Source organism: Notothenia rossii (genome assembly GCF_949606895.1).
Source record: "Notothenia rossii genome assembly, chromosome: 4".
NCBI lineage: Eukaryota > Metazoa > Chordata > Actinopteri > Perciformes > Nototheniidae > Notothenia > Notothenia rossii.
In genome coordinates, this window is record NC_136902.1 from 49760400 (window position 1) to 49775592 (window position 15193).

General features: G+C 42.4%; 2 protein-coding genes across 2 annotated transcripts; one reads left to right on the forward strand and one right to left on the reverse strand.

The window, feature by feature from the left end:
- Window positions 1-1572: 1572 nt before the first annotated feature.
- Window positions 1573-12828, forward strand: LOC307037171 (uncharacterized protein). Its single transcript, XM_079677951.1, has 3 exons — window positions 1573-1994; window positions 11531-11666; window positions 11868-12828. Exons 1-3 carry the CDS (start codon window positions 1837-1839, stop codon window positions 12150-12152), a joined length of 579 nt encoding a protein of 192 aa, XP_079534077.1. The 5' UTR covers window positions 1573-1836; the 3' UTR covers window positions 12153-12828.
- LOC307037609 (E3 SUMO-protein ligase ZBED1-like) lies at window positions 3713-8861 on the reverse strand. The gene is made up of 2 exons (XM_079678664.1): window positions 6489-8861; window positions 3713-6320 (listed from the first exon to the last, which is right to left on the reverse strand). Exon 1 carries the CDS (start codon window positions 8622-8624, stop codon window positions 7605-7607), a length of 1020 nt encoding a protein of 339 aa, XP_079534790.1. The 5' UTR covers window positions 8625-8861; the 3' UTR covers window positions 3713-6320; window positions 6489-7604.
- Window positions 12829-15193: the final 2365 nt, after the last annotated feature.

Consider the following 15193-nt stretch of genomic DNA (forward strand, 5'->3'; position numbering starts at 1 on the left):
GTTGCAAACAGCTTTAAAGTGCATACCACCACCTCCGGAGTCGGATTGACTCGGTTTGCATTTATAAAGAATGCACAAATGTGTTTAATCGTTAATGTCAGATATGTTCTAAGCAAATACATTTGTTCCTGCTCAAGATTAGATTCAACTTTATTGTTATTGCACAGATTACAGGTACTGAGACTACGAAATGCAGTTTAGCTTCTATAACCAGGAGTGCAAAAAGCAGTAAAGTGAAAAGTAATGTACACAATCTACAGAATAAAATATAGAATGAATTGAATGAGGAAGGGTATCAATACACTAGATATACACAGCAGCCTTTGAGCAGTATTAACAGTGTGTATGAATACACGATATACACAGCAGCCTGTGAGCAGCATGAACAGTGTATGAATATGCTAAGATATATAAAGTATAAAAACGGTGAGCAGTGCAAGTATAGTATACAAATATATAGATATTAATTTCATGATGATAAACATTGTGGAACAATGATGAAAAATGCGAATGGAAGTGGCGAGGTAAAACTGACACAAAACAACAACTTTTGCGGAGCCAATTGGAGAGTTTCATCACCAGCACGTGGTAAAAACCACCAATGTGCGCTCAGCTCGAGATACCAGCGAGTCGTTTCCCATCAAACATTTCGCTTCCGCAGCCCGTGGAGAGAAACTGCGCCGCCCCGCTGCGCCTCGCTCTCAAGTCTGCGGGAGTCTTTGTCCCGCGAGATTTCAACGTCTCGAGCCTCCAGAGCAAGTCGGACAAAATGACTAACCATCATGCAACGCACTAGCAAGACGTTGATCGCAACTGCAACAAAAGTTGAACATTGCTCAACTTTTGCTTTAGCTTCAATGCACGCCGCTGTGTGGACGGGCCGTTACGGCCCCTACACACGGCGGCGTGCGTTGCCGCTTCAACGCTTCTGCCCATTCACTTTGAATGGGGTGACGTCACGATTCGCCGAACTGCATTGTGGTAGCAAAGCGTAGCTTCTCGCGCGGTGCTCGCTGCAAAAGTAGAGCAATGTTCTGCTTTTGACGCCTCGACGGAGGCGTCAGCCAATCGAATCATATGCCAGTACAAGCTCTAGCCAATCAAACCGCGTGCTTGTGTGTCTGGGGCGGGAGATTCATGTGATTGGTTGTTGGTCGAGTTTCAGCCCCCGCCGGCAAGCTGGAATGCACACCGCCGTGTGTAGGGGCCGTTTCCACCCGCAGGAGATGCGAGCCATAGTGATGGCGAGATGAAGCCTTATGAAGCTTTCCAGCCAATAGGCTACATGCACTAGGGTCTGAGACGTACTTCCGGCTTAGCCGTAATACGGCTCGGCAGCTTCCGGTTTGCTTCCGGTCTACGTAGCTGAGCGGGAGATCGTCCACAAATGTTTTACTGTTTATTAAATCTATGGTTTAAATATGAGTCGACGGAAGATTTTCAAGACGGAGCATTTTCAAAGACAAGTAAAGAACTACTCCGAGCACTGCTGTGTCCCACTTTGTACGGTGTCAGCTAAATTCAACGGCGTCATAAGTTTCCATGGCTTTCCGACCGAACTTGAGCTGCGAAGACAGTGGCTGGTTAAAATACGACGCGATAACTTTACAATCTCCTCTCACTCCAAGGTCTGCAGTCGTCACTTCGCTACGGATCAACTAATAGAGCCAAAAAACCTTGATGGCCGTAGGAGGCTTGTGAAAGGTGCTGTACCAACTCTGTTTGAGTGGAATCACTTTTCTGCTCAAACACCGCGGGCTGTTTGGGAGAGAAGGGAGCAGCCCACTGAACCAGTCTCTCGGGAGGAGCAGGAAAAGCACATCGATGTCCTAGACCATGATTACTGCTCAACCCCTGAACCAGCTTAACTGGACATGTCCTCTCAAGCTACAGAAGACAACTCCAAAACAGTGGAGGATCTGCAGAAGCGTCCAGCGAGAGTTTTGCTTACAGCGGTTTGCTGGCTCCGACGAAAACATCCGATTCTATACCAGGTAATGTTTTGGCTAAATTCTATCGACACTGAACAAAAATATAAACGCAACACTTTTGTTTTTGCTCCCATTTTTCATGAGATGAACTCAAAGATCTAAAACATTTTCTACATACACAAAATAACCATTTCTCTCAAATGATGTTCACAAATCTGAACAAATCTGTGATAGTGAGCACTTCTTCTTTGCCGAGATAATCCATCCCACCTCACAGGTGTGGCATATCAAGATGCTGATTAGACAGCATGATTATTGCACAGGTGTGCCTTAGGCTGGCCACAATAAAAGGCCACTCTGAAACGTGCAGTTTTGCTTTATTGAGGGGGTCTGGGGGGGTCCGAAAACCTGGAGATTATTACAAAGCTTGGGGACAATCATCATTCTGGAGGCTCTGTATGTGGACAGATGCCTCTCGCTACTTGCTCTTGTTCTGTCGTTAAACTTGTGTGATTAGTAGTGTCTAGAGTAGCTTAGTTAGTGTTTAGAGTAGTTTAGGATTCTGTGACGGTTGCCTGTAGTTTAGTTGTGTGTTTGTATAGATTATTTGTGTTAGTTGTACCACTTTTAAAGTGAGGTTTTGTTTTGTTCGTTATTTAGTATATTAGTATTTATTTTCCCTGTATGTTTTTAGACTCCTTTCTTAGAGAACTTTTGTTTGGTTATTTGTCAACCTGTGCCCTTTTGGCCCTTTTGTTTGTTTCAGGCTGCTTGCCTGCCATTTTGTATACAGCTATTTTAAATAAACGCTTATAATTAATAGCAATTACATACTGGTGTGTGTTGCATTCCTCTTCCCCTAGTTGGGACGTAACATACATGGGGGCTCGTCCGGGATATTAACTACTTTCCTGGGGTTATAAGTGGTTGTGTACAGCTGAAAACAAATTGGTAAGGTTGTGTGCAGTTTTAGCTGAGTATGGCAACTTTTGATTTGGAGTCGTTTTTGGTCTGTCCTTCTCATGAGCAGTTAGTTCAGTGTCGTAGAAACGACTTATATGAGATAGCGCAACATTTCGGTGTCCCAGTGGCAAAACAATTATCAAAAAAAGAGTTAAAGGCTCTGGTGGTGGATGAGTTGGTGGAAAGGTGTTTTCTGGTGCTGCCTACACAAGCTGAGCTCACTGTGCCAAATGACCGTGCTAAAGGAGAGGGTAGTGACAGCGAGGGGAGCGAGCAGTGTAAAGCACCGTCTGCGCCGCCTCGCTATAGTCCACCGTCTCCTGGTAGTCCTGATCCCCGGGAAGGGAATAAACTTAAAGTCCGCCTCGCCCGACTTCAGTTGGAAGCTAAAGACAGGCAACTTCAGTTAGAGGCAAAAGACAGGGAGCAAGACAGGCAGTATCAGTTTCAGTTGGAGTTAAAGAAAATCGAAGCCGATAAGGAAGTCCGGATGCGGCAGATGGAGCTAGACTCCGAACTGCGCGCATCCGGTGCTTTTGACTCTGCCGGAAGAAACTTGCCATCTCCACCTCCTCCACCTGCCTTTGACGTGAGTAACAACATTTCGCTAGTGCCAACATTCTGTGAGACTGAGGTGGATGCCTATTTTGGTGCCTTCGAGCACATTGCTAGAGCATTGCGGTGGCCGGTTGAAGTTTGGGCTCTGATGGTAACGTGCAAATTATATGGAAAAGCTCAGGAAGCAGTTGCGGCTCTCACGTTAGAGAACAGCCTGCAGTAGGGCTGAACGATTTTAAGAAAACATTTAAATTGCGATTTTTCTGGCAGAGATTGCGGTTTCGATTTCAACCACGATTTATTTTCTTTAAATCAAGTTTCAGTGTAAATTAATTAAAACAATGAATTTCATTAAGATAATGCAAGAATGAAAACGGCTGGCAACAGATTTCAAATGCAAGACTGTTTATTAACAAAATATCAAGCATTAAAAAGATCAATGGCTCAGCAGCATCAAAATAATTGCACTTTTGTAAAATAACGTAGGCTACATACAAATTATAAATTATAACAACAAAGTGGAGCAAAAAAAGAAGTCTTACCTTAAAAGTAGTGCAAAATGGCTCAAAGGAGCTAGCTTATGAACATCAACATCAGCAGCAGTTACAGATATTCAACCCGTGTATTCAGAAACCTGTGCTTCTTCTTCAAATAAAGTGGCAAGAGGAAGTGAAATGTAAAGGTAGTAAAAATAAATAATAATAATAATCATAATAATTTAAAAAGTTTAAATTACCCTACATTTTCCTCATCAAGAAAAGATGTCAAACTGGTTAAATTATTTTACATCTAGTCTGTATACAAAAGATAAGTAAAAAAGAGTGAACATCTTTTTTTAATGGAACAAAGACATGTCAGGGTAAGGTGCCGATAAGAGATTTCAGGGCAAAGTGCAGAAGAACAACAACAAAAATCAATAAATCTTCCCCTTCATCCCTTCAGAGATTTTTGGCCAAGAAAACCAACATGTCAACCTTTGCTGGCTTCAGACATGCACGCTGACATGTGACAATATTGCCACTGGCACTGAACAGTCTCTCTGATGGTGCAGTCGTTGTGCTTGGACCTATTTTGTTCACCCTATATATGCTTCCGTTAGGCAATATTATAAGAAATCATTCTGTAAACTTTCATTGTTATGCAGATGATACTCAACTATATTTATCAATCAAGCCTGATGAAATTAATCATCTAAATAAAATTCAAGACTGCCTCAAGGACTTAAAAACTTGGATGACCTTAAATGTTTTGATGTTAAACACGACCAAAACTGAAGTTATTGTACTTGGCCCGAAGAATCTACGAAACAAATTATCTAAAGATATATTAACTATGGATGGCATTCATTTGGCCTCCAGTGAGACTGTAAGGAATCTTGGTGTTATATTTGATCAGGATTTATCCTTTAACACCCACATAAAATCAATTTCAAGGACCGCCTACTTCCATCTACGTAACATTGCAAAAATCAGGCATATCTTGCCTCAAAACGATGCAGAGAAACTAGTCCATGCATTTGTTACTTCAAGGCTGGATTATTGTAACTCCTTATTATCAGGGTGTACCAAGAAGTCAGTCAAGTCGCTTCAGTTGATTCAAAATGCTGCAGCTCGTGTACTAATCAGAGTTAGGAAAAGGGACCACATTACTCCTGTTCTGGCTGCCTTACACTGGCTCCCTATAGAACACAGGATAGAATTTAAAATTCTTCTTCTCGCCTACAAAGCCCTTAATGGGCAGGCGCCATCTTACCTTAAAGAACTAATTATACCCTATTGTCCTACTAGGGCATTGCGTTCCAAGAATGCAGGGTTGTTGGTTGTTCCTAGAGTCTCTAAAAGTACAATGGGAGCCAGAGCCTTTTCTTATCAAGCTCCACTTTTGTGGAATCAGCTTCCAGTTTGTGTTCGGACGGCAGACACCCTATCCGTTTTTAAGAGTGCGCTTAAGACCTTCCTTTTTGATAAAGCTTATAGTTAGGGCTGATTAGATTCAGCCCCTAGTTTTGCTGATATAGGCTTAGTTTGTCGGGGGACATCTTACTTCTTCCTTCTCTCTGTCTATACCTGTGTACTCTCATGTTCCGATTAACCCAGCTTCCCCAAATGTCTTTCTTTTTGGTGTCTATATACGCCGGGATCCGGAGTCATGGATGATCCTGCGGTCCTTTGTCATGGATTGCGAGTCCTGGATCTTGAGTCGTGGCTGTGGTCCTGGATCATAAGTCCTGGATGGATATCCTCGTGGATTCATCTTCTTATTATACACACATGCATTTCCAAACATTTGGACTACCTATGTTGCAAATGTATTATCTTTTCAATTTATACACGGCATCTATTGCACGTCTGTCCGTCCTGGGAGAGGGATCCCTCCTCTGTTGCTCTCCCTGAGGTTTCTCCCATTTTTCCCTTTAAACTGTGGGGTTTTCTCTGGAAGTTTTTCCTTGTACGATGTGACGGTCTAAGGACAGAGGGTGTCGTATTGTCATACTGATATTCTGTACAAACTGTGAAGTCCACTGAGACAAATGTAACATTTGTGATATTGGGCTATATAAATAAACATTGATTGACTCGTTGCTGGTATGCAAAGGTACTTACGAGCCAACTTGCTAAGCCATGGGAAGTTGACATTGTGCACTCTCCACCAGGCCAGTGGATCTTGCTCTCCATCAATGGTAGGAGTTATGAGGTAGTTGTCCAGTTCTGCTTTAATGGTATCCTCCAACTGCACAGTAGAGGAAGCAGGGACCACCTTGGTCTTAAAAAAGCTGCCCAGTGACCGCTTTCGTTTTGTAGAGGTGGATGGTGGTTCTTCTTCTGCACTCAGGGGCATGGTATGGGTTGTGACACAAGCCCTCTGCTCCTACAACACACAGTAATAAGAGGCATCAATGTTTTGCTATCAGTTGTGATTAAGACCAACGAGGCATTTTGTCTAAAAGTTTAAAATTTCAGTAGAGTATAGTTAAAAAAAACTAAAAATACAACTTTTTGTTTTATTTTGAAACAACAAAGAAAAAGGACAGCTTACCTTTTGTGCCACCTGTTCCATTTCCATCTTCACTCTGTCTTTGATGTATGGGACATTCTCTTCGCTTATGTAGCTTGTCTTGAATCTTGGATCAAGGAAGGATGTGATGTCCAAGAGCTCCTGTGTCACTGGGTCGCTGTATTTCTCTTCAATGTAGTGGAGAGCTCTTGATTTGATCTCCTTGGTGAGATTCGTGTCCTAGTCAGTTTCAGCAAGCGTTGCTGTTCTGAGGAAATGGAGCACTGGCTTCAGGTATGACACGCTTACGTAGTCCTCACCTGAGAGGGCGTCTGTGAACTCCTGAAGAGGACCGAGGGCATTGTTTACAGATTCAAGTACATCTATGTCTTGCCAAGTGGGGATCAGGTGCCGCGTCTTCCTGTCTTCAGACAGAACCTGGCACAGTGCCTTGCTCTGCTCCAACACCCTCCCAATCATTTTCTGCAGGGAGCCCCATCGTGTCGGACATTCAGTGACCAGTGACTGTTGAGGTAGGTTTAAGTCTTGCTGTGCCTGTTTGAATGCCCTCTTCTTCTTCCAGCTGTGAGTGAAGACCGCAACCAGCTGCTTGCAAAGTCCTGTGGCCCGTTTGATTCTTTGATCATCTTTGACAGCATTTTCTGGTGGAAAACATTACATGTATTACAGTATGAAAAGCCATAAGGATAGCTCATAACACAGAATTCATAACATATTGATTACATCTGTTGTCATCTTGTATTAAGTTCAATTACGTTTTTTTAGCAGCAGACGTCAGGTGGTACTACCACAGTAAGTTATTGCCCATAAATTAATTTGTAATTGGTAATTAATGTACAAGCAAGGAATATGCTTTTTAGATATTCCACTAAAAAACAAAAAATCATTTAATTCGTAATATAGTGGCATCAGCTGTGGTTGCACCACCCTGACATCTGCTACTACAAAAACGTCATTGACCCATTAGTAAGGGCTTCAAAAATAGGGGAGACCGCCTTTGCATCTCTCGGCAATCCGCAATTAAACAGAAGCAAGCAGTATTGGGAGGTTTTAAAGTTTACCCATGAAAGGGTTCATTTTTCTCACTAGGATAAACAGTATGTTAAAGTAGCATTGCGCTAACAGTTGGTCAGCTAACTACAGCTTGACAACAAACCTCTCGGCGCTTCGTCCCTCCCCCTTCCCAACTGTGTTTGAGGGCAGAGTAATATAGCAGAGACTAGGGCCTCTGCGAGGATAATACGAACTCTCACACTTGTAGTAACTTTGTAAACATACACACTCGCACGAACACACATTCTTGTACTTACCAATTGCGAGATGCAGCCTGTGTCCGAAGCACTGCAGTCTGGTCCATTGGTTAAGTTCCATTGCTTTGATCATATTTGTAGCGTTGTCTGTTGTTATGCACGTCTGGGCCTCTTCTTTTAGACCCCAGTTGGCCAAGCACTCCTTCAGCCCCATGGTAATATTCTCCCCTGTATGGTCAGTGGGGAAGTATGCTGTCTGCAGGCAGCGGCTACACAACTCGAAGTTGGCGTTGACGAAATGCACGGTCAAACTCATGTAGGGCTCGGTCGTTCTGCTTGACCACAGATCAGTAGTTGATGCATAAAACTCCGTGTTTTCCAGATCATTTAGAACTTTGGCCTTACATTCTGTGTAGAGCTGTGGGATGGCAACTTGATTGAAGTATGTGCGGGAGGGCAGAACATACCTCTTATCCATTGTGCGTAGCAAACTTTTAAATGCGTCTTTGGTCACTGTGTTTACAGACACCATGTCCTTCGATATGTAAGTCGTTACGGCAGCGGTAATCTCCTTGTGTCTTCGGCTAGTTTTTTCATAAGGCGTCACACTGGCGAACGATGATGTTATTGTTGGCTGACTTGCCGAAGTATGGCTGCTGCTTGATGTTTCACGGTTCTTTTTCGCCATGCACTGCTCATACAAGTTCAGGTGGTGAACTATCAAGTGGCGATGTAAATTGGTGGTATTGCCAGCCGATGTAGCCACTTTTACACGACATGTTTGGCACATCACCTGTTTCTGGTGTTCATCATCATCCTCAAATCCAAAATACTGCCAAATGACCGACGTGCTGTTTCTTTTTGGTATTAATTTAGTCGGCTCCGCTTCTGCTCCCGCTTCTGCCATGCTTGAAATTTAATGACGAGCTACACACTGATTGGGGTGGAGAACACGTCATCTGGTCACGCGCAGGCTGCAGCTTTCTGATTGGTAGCTGGCACAGAGCCTTGGGCATTCATGTGAAATTATTGACGAAATTATTATTATTATGCACCAAGAAAAACCGCAGCTTTGACGATCCCAAAATCGTGTTGTCTGAGATCGCGATTTTCGGTCTAAAACGATAGATCGTTCAGCCCTAGCCTGCAGTATGACTCAGTAAAGGTTGCCATCCTCAGAGTGTATGAGTTAGTTCCTTAAGCTTACCGGCAAAAGTTTAGACACTATAGGAAGAGTCCTGATCAAACGCACGTAGAGTTCGCTAGGAAAAAGGGAATGTGTTTTGCTAAGTGGATTGCTTCATGTGATGCTAGCGATTATTCTTCTCTGAGAGAATTGATCATGTTGGAGGAGTTTAAGAAGTGTTTGCCTGATCGCATTGCTGAGTACGTGAACAAACAAAGGGTAAACTCTCTCTCTGCTGCCGCTGTGTTAGCTGATGAGTATGTGCTGACGCATAAAACTGTGTTTTCCACTGTCTCTACGGAGAGATCCCGCCGTGTGTCAGCCGCACCATTTACTCAGCCAGCAAATGTGTATAACGTGAGCACAGAAGAGAGAAAGTGTTTTTACTGTCATAAACCTGGACATGTCATTGCCAACTGTGCAGCTCTGAAACGTAAGGAACAGCGGCAGAAAATATCCCCGCCTAAAGGAATTGGCCTGGCTACACACGCACGCGCACAGGCAAGTAAACGTGACCCTGATGTTTCATTGTCTGATCCTGTGATTGTGCCTGTGTCTTCAGATAAAGCAGTGTCTGAGGAGAAGCCAGACATTTTGGCTCCCCCTCGTGAGGATGTCATGAGACCAGCACAACACGCCGGCTCAGACAAGCCTCTAGACTTCTCGACACTCCCGGTAACCAGAGAGCGTCAGGTAGTTCATCGGATCTTAGTGTTGGTGTTGGCTCTACAACATTTTAAGATTCATGTTGGACCCAGCCTTTGGCCAATTGTGGTGTTTAGCTGTTACGATCCATTCATATTCTGCCCTAGCGTGTCCACGCACAATCAGCGTCTCCTGCAATGGGCTCTGATTGTGCGGGACTACAACAGTAGACACCCGTCATTAAAGGGTTCAGAGAATGTGTTGGCCGATGCTTGTCCAGGTTGAGTTTGAGATGTTAGTGTGTCAGATTGAGTTTGTGATGAATGTGTGTTATTAGGAATTTCGTTAGTGTGCTTAGGTTCACAAAACCTGTGGGTTTGTGTCTTAAGGGGGTGAGTGTTACGGCTGCTGCCTTCCTGGTCGTCTGAGTGTTTTCAGCTGTGTGTGTTATATGTAAATGAGCTGTGCGGTTGCCCTCCCGGCATTGGCTGCCATCTCCTGGTCCGCCCCTGAAGATTGCGATTGGAGCACGCCGGGCCCGACGCACTCCAATCGCATCGCACAGCCGGCGCACACCTGCTGGAGATTATTACAAAGCTTGGGGACAATCATCATTCTGGAGGCTCTGTATGTGGGCAGATGCCTCTCGCTACTTGCTCTTGTTCTGGGGTTAAACTTGTGTGATTAGTAGTGTCTAGAATAGCTTAGTTAGTGTTTAGAGTAGTTTAGGATTCTGTGACGGTTGCCTGTAGTTTAGTTGTGTGTTTGTATAGATTATTTGTGTTAATTGTACCACTTTTAAAGTGAGGTTTTGTTTTGTTCGTTATTTAGTATATTAGTATTTATTTTCCCTGTATGTTTTTAGACTCCTTTCTTAGAGTCCTCCTTTTGTTTGGTTATTTGTCAACCTGTGCCCTTTTGGCCCTTTTGTTTGTTTCAGGCTGCTTGCCTGCCATTTTGTTTACAGCTATTTTAAATAAACGCTTATAATTAATACCAATTACATACTGGTGTGTGTTGCATTCCTCTTCCCCTAGTTGGGACGTAACAGTTATGGACGACGAACACAGGCCACTCGATTCACAACATTACCCTAACCCTAACCCTAACCCTCACACCAGATACTAACTGGTTTTCTGACCCTCCCAGACCCCCCCAATAAAGAAAAAATGCACGTTTCAGAGTGGCCTTTTATTGTGGCCAGCCTAAGGCACACCTGTGCAATAATCATGCTGTCTAATCAGCATCTTGATATGCCACACCTGTGAGGTGGGATGGATTATCTCGGCAAAGGAGAAGTGCTCACTATCACAGATTTTTTCCGATTTGTGAACAATATTTGAGAGAAATTGTTATTTTGTGTATGTAGAAAATGTTTTAGATCTTTGAGTTCATCTCATGAAAAATGGGAGCAAAAACAAAAGTGTTGTGTTTATATTTTTGTTCAGTGTAAGTTTTTGAGATGGGTTAGCATAAGAATCCTGTTTACCTGCCGTTTGACTGCTGACTATATGCATGCAGTGTTGGAATAAGTAGGCTACTCAACTTAACTGAAGTATAAGTAAAGATACTATGGTTTGAAAATACTCCTGAACTGAACATGTAGAATCATAAATCATGTGTTTTCATATACTGATAATACTTTACTACAAGTGGAAATCTTCAAAACCTTACCAAAGTAAAAGTACATGTCAATATCCACTGCCTTTCCCCCAGTTGCACACTTAAGAATGAAGAGTAAAAGTAGTCATTCTGTGTAAAATGTTCCCTGTATGTTTTAGATTATTATTACTGCTGCTTTAATGTAGTTGTTACATTTTACTTCTGTATATTACTATACCTGCACCAAGTGCCTTCTTAATCAGTCTATTTGGATTGTAATGTATTATAGCAAACAAGAGGAAAGCATTAGCCCATGTGTTACAGTTAACGACTGTATTTACTGTGTCAATTAATGACTGATATGTGTCTTTTCTGTACAGATTCCCGAGCTATAACCACCTGAGGGCCTTCTGGTTTTTGATTGAGCCTTCCATTTATAAAATGGTTCGTGTTACAAGAGCGATATCAGCTGCCAAGAGGAATGAAGAAGTGGTTACACACGCACGCCCATCAACGGTAGGCTACGTTTCTTTTAACACACAATCTAAACACAAACTGAAGGAAAAATGTTTCTCCGACATTTCATTGCTTTCGTGTAGGCTAAAAGGCTATAGTACTCAATCCTTTTTGAATACATCAGAGAACTAAAAAAACTTAAGGTTTTTCCCATGGTGTGATGACAATAATATAACACCCTTTTTTGTTTTTATCTTCCAGAGAAAGCTGCTTCAACCAATTGACGAGTTCTTCCTTTTTCTCTGCTTCCTGTCGGTGGGTTTGAAAAAGAGGGACCTTGCAAACCGCTTCAACGTACACCAGTCCACTGTGAGCCGCATCATTGCTACATGCTACTCTACTGGGGTCCCAGTGCATCTGGCTTACACCTGCAGAAGTTCAAGCCCACCTCCCAGAGGCATTCAAAGATTTCCCAGACACACAGGTGATTCTGGATTGCACAGAGCTGAGGTGTCAAACACCATCCTCACTCCTCCTCCAAAGTGAAATGTATTCTACATACAAATCTCACTGCACCATGAAAGCCCTGGTTGGCATAGCCCCACATGGCGCAGTGACATTTGTTTCCAGTCTTTATGGTGGTTCTGTCAGCGACAAGGAGATTTTCAAACAGCCTGGAATAGCTGCGTTGTGGACTGAAAACATGGCAGTGATGGTAGATAAGGGCTTCCTGATCAGCGATTGCTGCAAATGCAAGGTGTACTGCCCACCTTTTCTGTCAAAGCAGAAGCAAATGCCAGCCTATCAGGTGAGGGAGACACAGGCCATTGCCAGACTGAGGGTTCATGTGGAGCGTGTCATTAGGAGGATAAAAGAGAACAAACTTTTTGATGGTGTCATCCTCCTGTCCCATGCCTACAACATCAACCAACTGTTTGCAGTAGCATGTATGCTGTCAAACTATCAGAACAAAGCACTGGTCAAGACATGGGTGAAATAAGACAAGATGGACAAGAGAATCAGCCAATCCCACTATTATTTGAGCACACGATGGCGCAACCATTTAAATGATGTCACCTGTGCAGGTAGCTGTGATTAAGCTGGGTGAGCACACCGTAATCCCGTGTTGCCTAACACACGCTAGTGTTTTGTTGTGAATAAATGGTAAATGGCAAATTATAATGCGTTAATGATTTTTCTGACAAATGCAATGATTTACTATTAATTACAAAAAAAACTGTTCAATTTATTGTCTTTTTTAAATACAATTGTATATTTATTTACATATATGAAATGTGACAAACAATTGTTGCAATTGAATAAAAAGTATAATAATTTGAGGAAACGATTATGTGTATCAAATACAATATTGAAATCACATTTGTTGTCATGAAGTCTTTGAAGGTGCTACATTTTAAAATTAAGAACATATGATTGAGGGATTGCCTCCTAAAAACAATGACGGCTGAGCCAGGGTCTAGCAGCTAACTGCTTACAGAGTTAACAATGGCTACAGTGCCCACTAATCTTTTAATGACAGGTACTTCGGCATGTATTTGTAAAAAAAAAAAGTCAACATTTTCTCTGATCGCTCTTTGCTCTTCTGGATCTGTGTATAATATTTACACCAGGTAGTACTCCTGTGCACAAACTGGTTGTGCGTGAGCACCACTGGTGATGAATCACAAAGCGTTATCTAAAAAAGAGAGAAGAAATACTAGTGATTAGTAACCTCACTTGTGGTAAATGAGCCAGGAGGTTATTATTAAGAGTAGAATGATTGGTTATTTTTACTGACCCATATCCTAGAAGAAGCATGTACAGATGGAGCACTGAATTTCGGACTCCAGCTTACAGCTTCCTGCCTACCACCAGCCAAAGACCAGTATAGAGGAATGTTAAGCCCTCCCACTATTTTCCAAGAGGGCGTTGCCAGATTTTCAATTTCAGGTTTTAACCAGGAGATGGCGCTTCATTCACAAATACAGAAAGACAAGTTTCATGGACTTTCAGTTGTGTTTTGAAGAGCATTTTAACACATCAATATTTTAGATCAACTAAAGTATATCTAATCTTGTAATTCAATAATATATAGTCTTTATATATTAAATAATCATAATTATAATGTAAATGTTTACATTACACTTCTTTATTTGTTATGCTCATACTTTAACCTTTACAATCGTTTGCTTTAATATGCAGTATATTCTTGTGTTTGCTTCCTCCTGCTCCCTTTCGGACACATACTGTATGATTTATTATTATTATTAATATGAAGATATTATTAAGATAAGATAAGATGTTACTTTATTGATTGAACATTTTAGTTTAGAATGTGCTGTCCCACGGTAATTCAGAAGGCTCACAGGTCACATTCCGACCATTATTTAAAACAATAGGTGCTTTCACACCTTCTACAGTTTGATTTGTATAGAGGGAGCTCTGTCAGTTTTCGAATTACCCATTTGCTTTCGGGGAGCCCTATTTTTCAGAGCACATCCTGCTACTAAATATGTCACACGCACGCTCTGTTGACTGGCGCAGCAGCGCGGATGCGATCAATTGCTATAAAAACACTCTTCTACTAATACAGACGGTGTCACTATGCCGGCGGATGTGGCCGTTGTTGAAGCCTCTTCAGGCTCCGCATCGGCAGGCCTCTCCCTCGGTGTGGAGCTGTCAAACTCGACCCTAATGCCGCTTACAGCCGGCCAACTAAAAGTTGTTTTCCGTTCACGTTGTCATTTTTAGACTCCTTCGCTTCTTTGCTTGTGAATCCAAAAGCTGTGACGCTTGGCTGTTTTCGTTTTGCCATATTTTTTTATTACACAGCCAGAGTTAAAAAAATATCAATATGAACATTTCAAATACCGCGCCGGCATCACCGCCATAATCATAGCAACGTAAGTAAGAATGCAGTGCCGCCACATGCAGATGGCAACACCCAGACATATTCACAAATATAAAACAAATATTCAGAAACTGTAATGAACAATAACTATTATTTATTTCAAGAACTGTTATTTACAGAAACTCAACATTTCTAATCTGTGTGACACAAATATGCACGACTGTTTTGGGCTCCCCCTATTTATCTCAAAGTCAGCCTTCAGGGGAGCTCCCTCCCTCTTCGGGGGAGCCAAGCTCCTCCTAGCTCCCCCCCATTTCGAACAGTGTCTGTGGCTGAATGGCCAGCGATTAGGTGCGGCGCATTTGTCATAGGTGATCAGAGCTAACTGCCTGCCGTCAGATTTCATTTAAAAAACAGATCTGATTTTAAGACTATTTCTGCGCTCATAAAGAATGATAAGAATAAGAATAATGCGTATTGAACTGGTTTAATTAATTAGTGAGTTTATTTAATACTAGAACCGCCAATCGGGTCAATTTGTGTGATGTGTTGTTGTGTGTGTGCAATGTAACTTTTTTTCAATAAAATATTAAAGTCTCCCATTCCCTGACTTTTCCTGAAAGTGTGTTATGTACAGGGGTGCACATAACTGGTACGCAGGTACGCATGCGCGGCAAAAATCTGAATTGCGTAACGTCACTTGTGTCACTACGCGCCTTTGCGTACCTCAAAACAT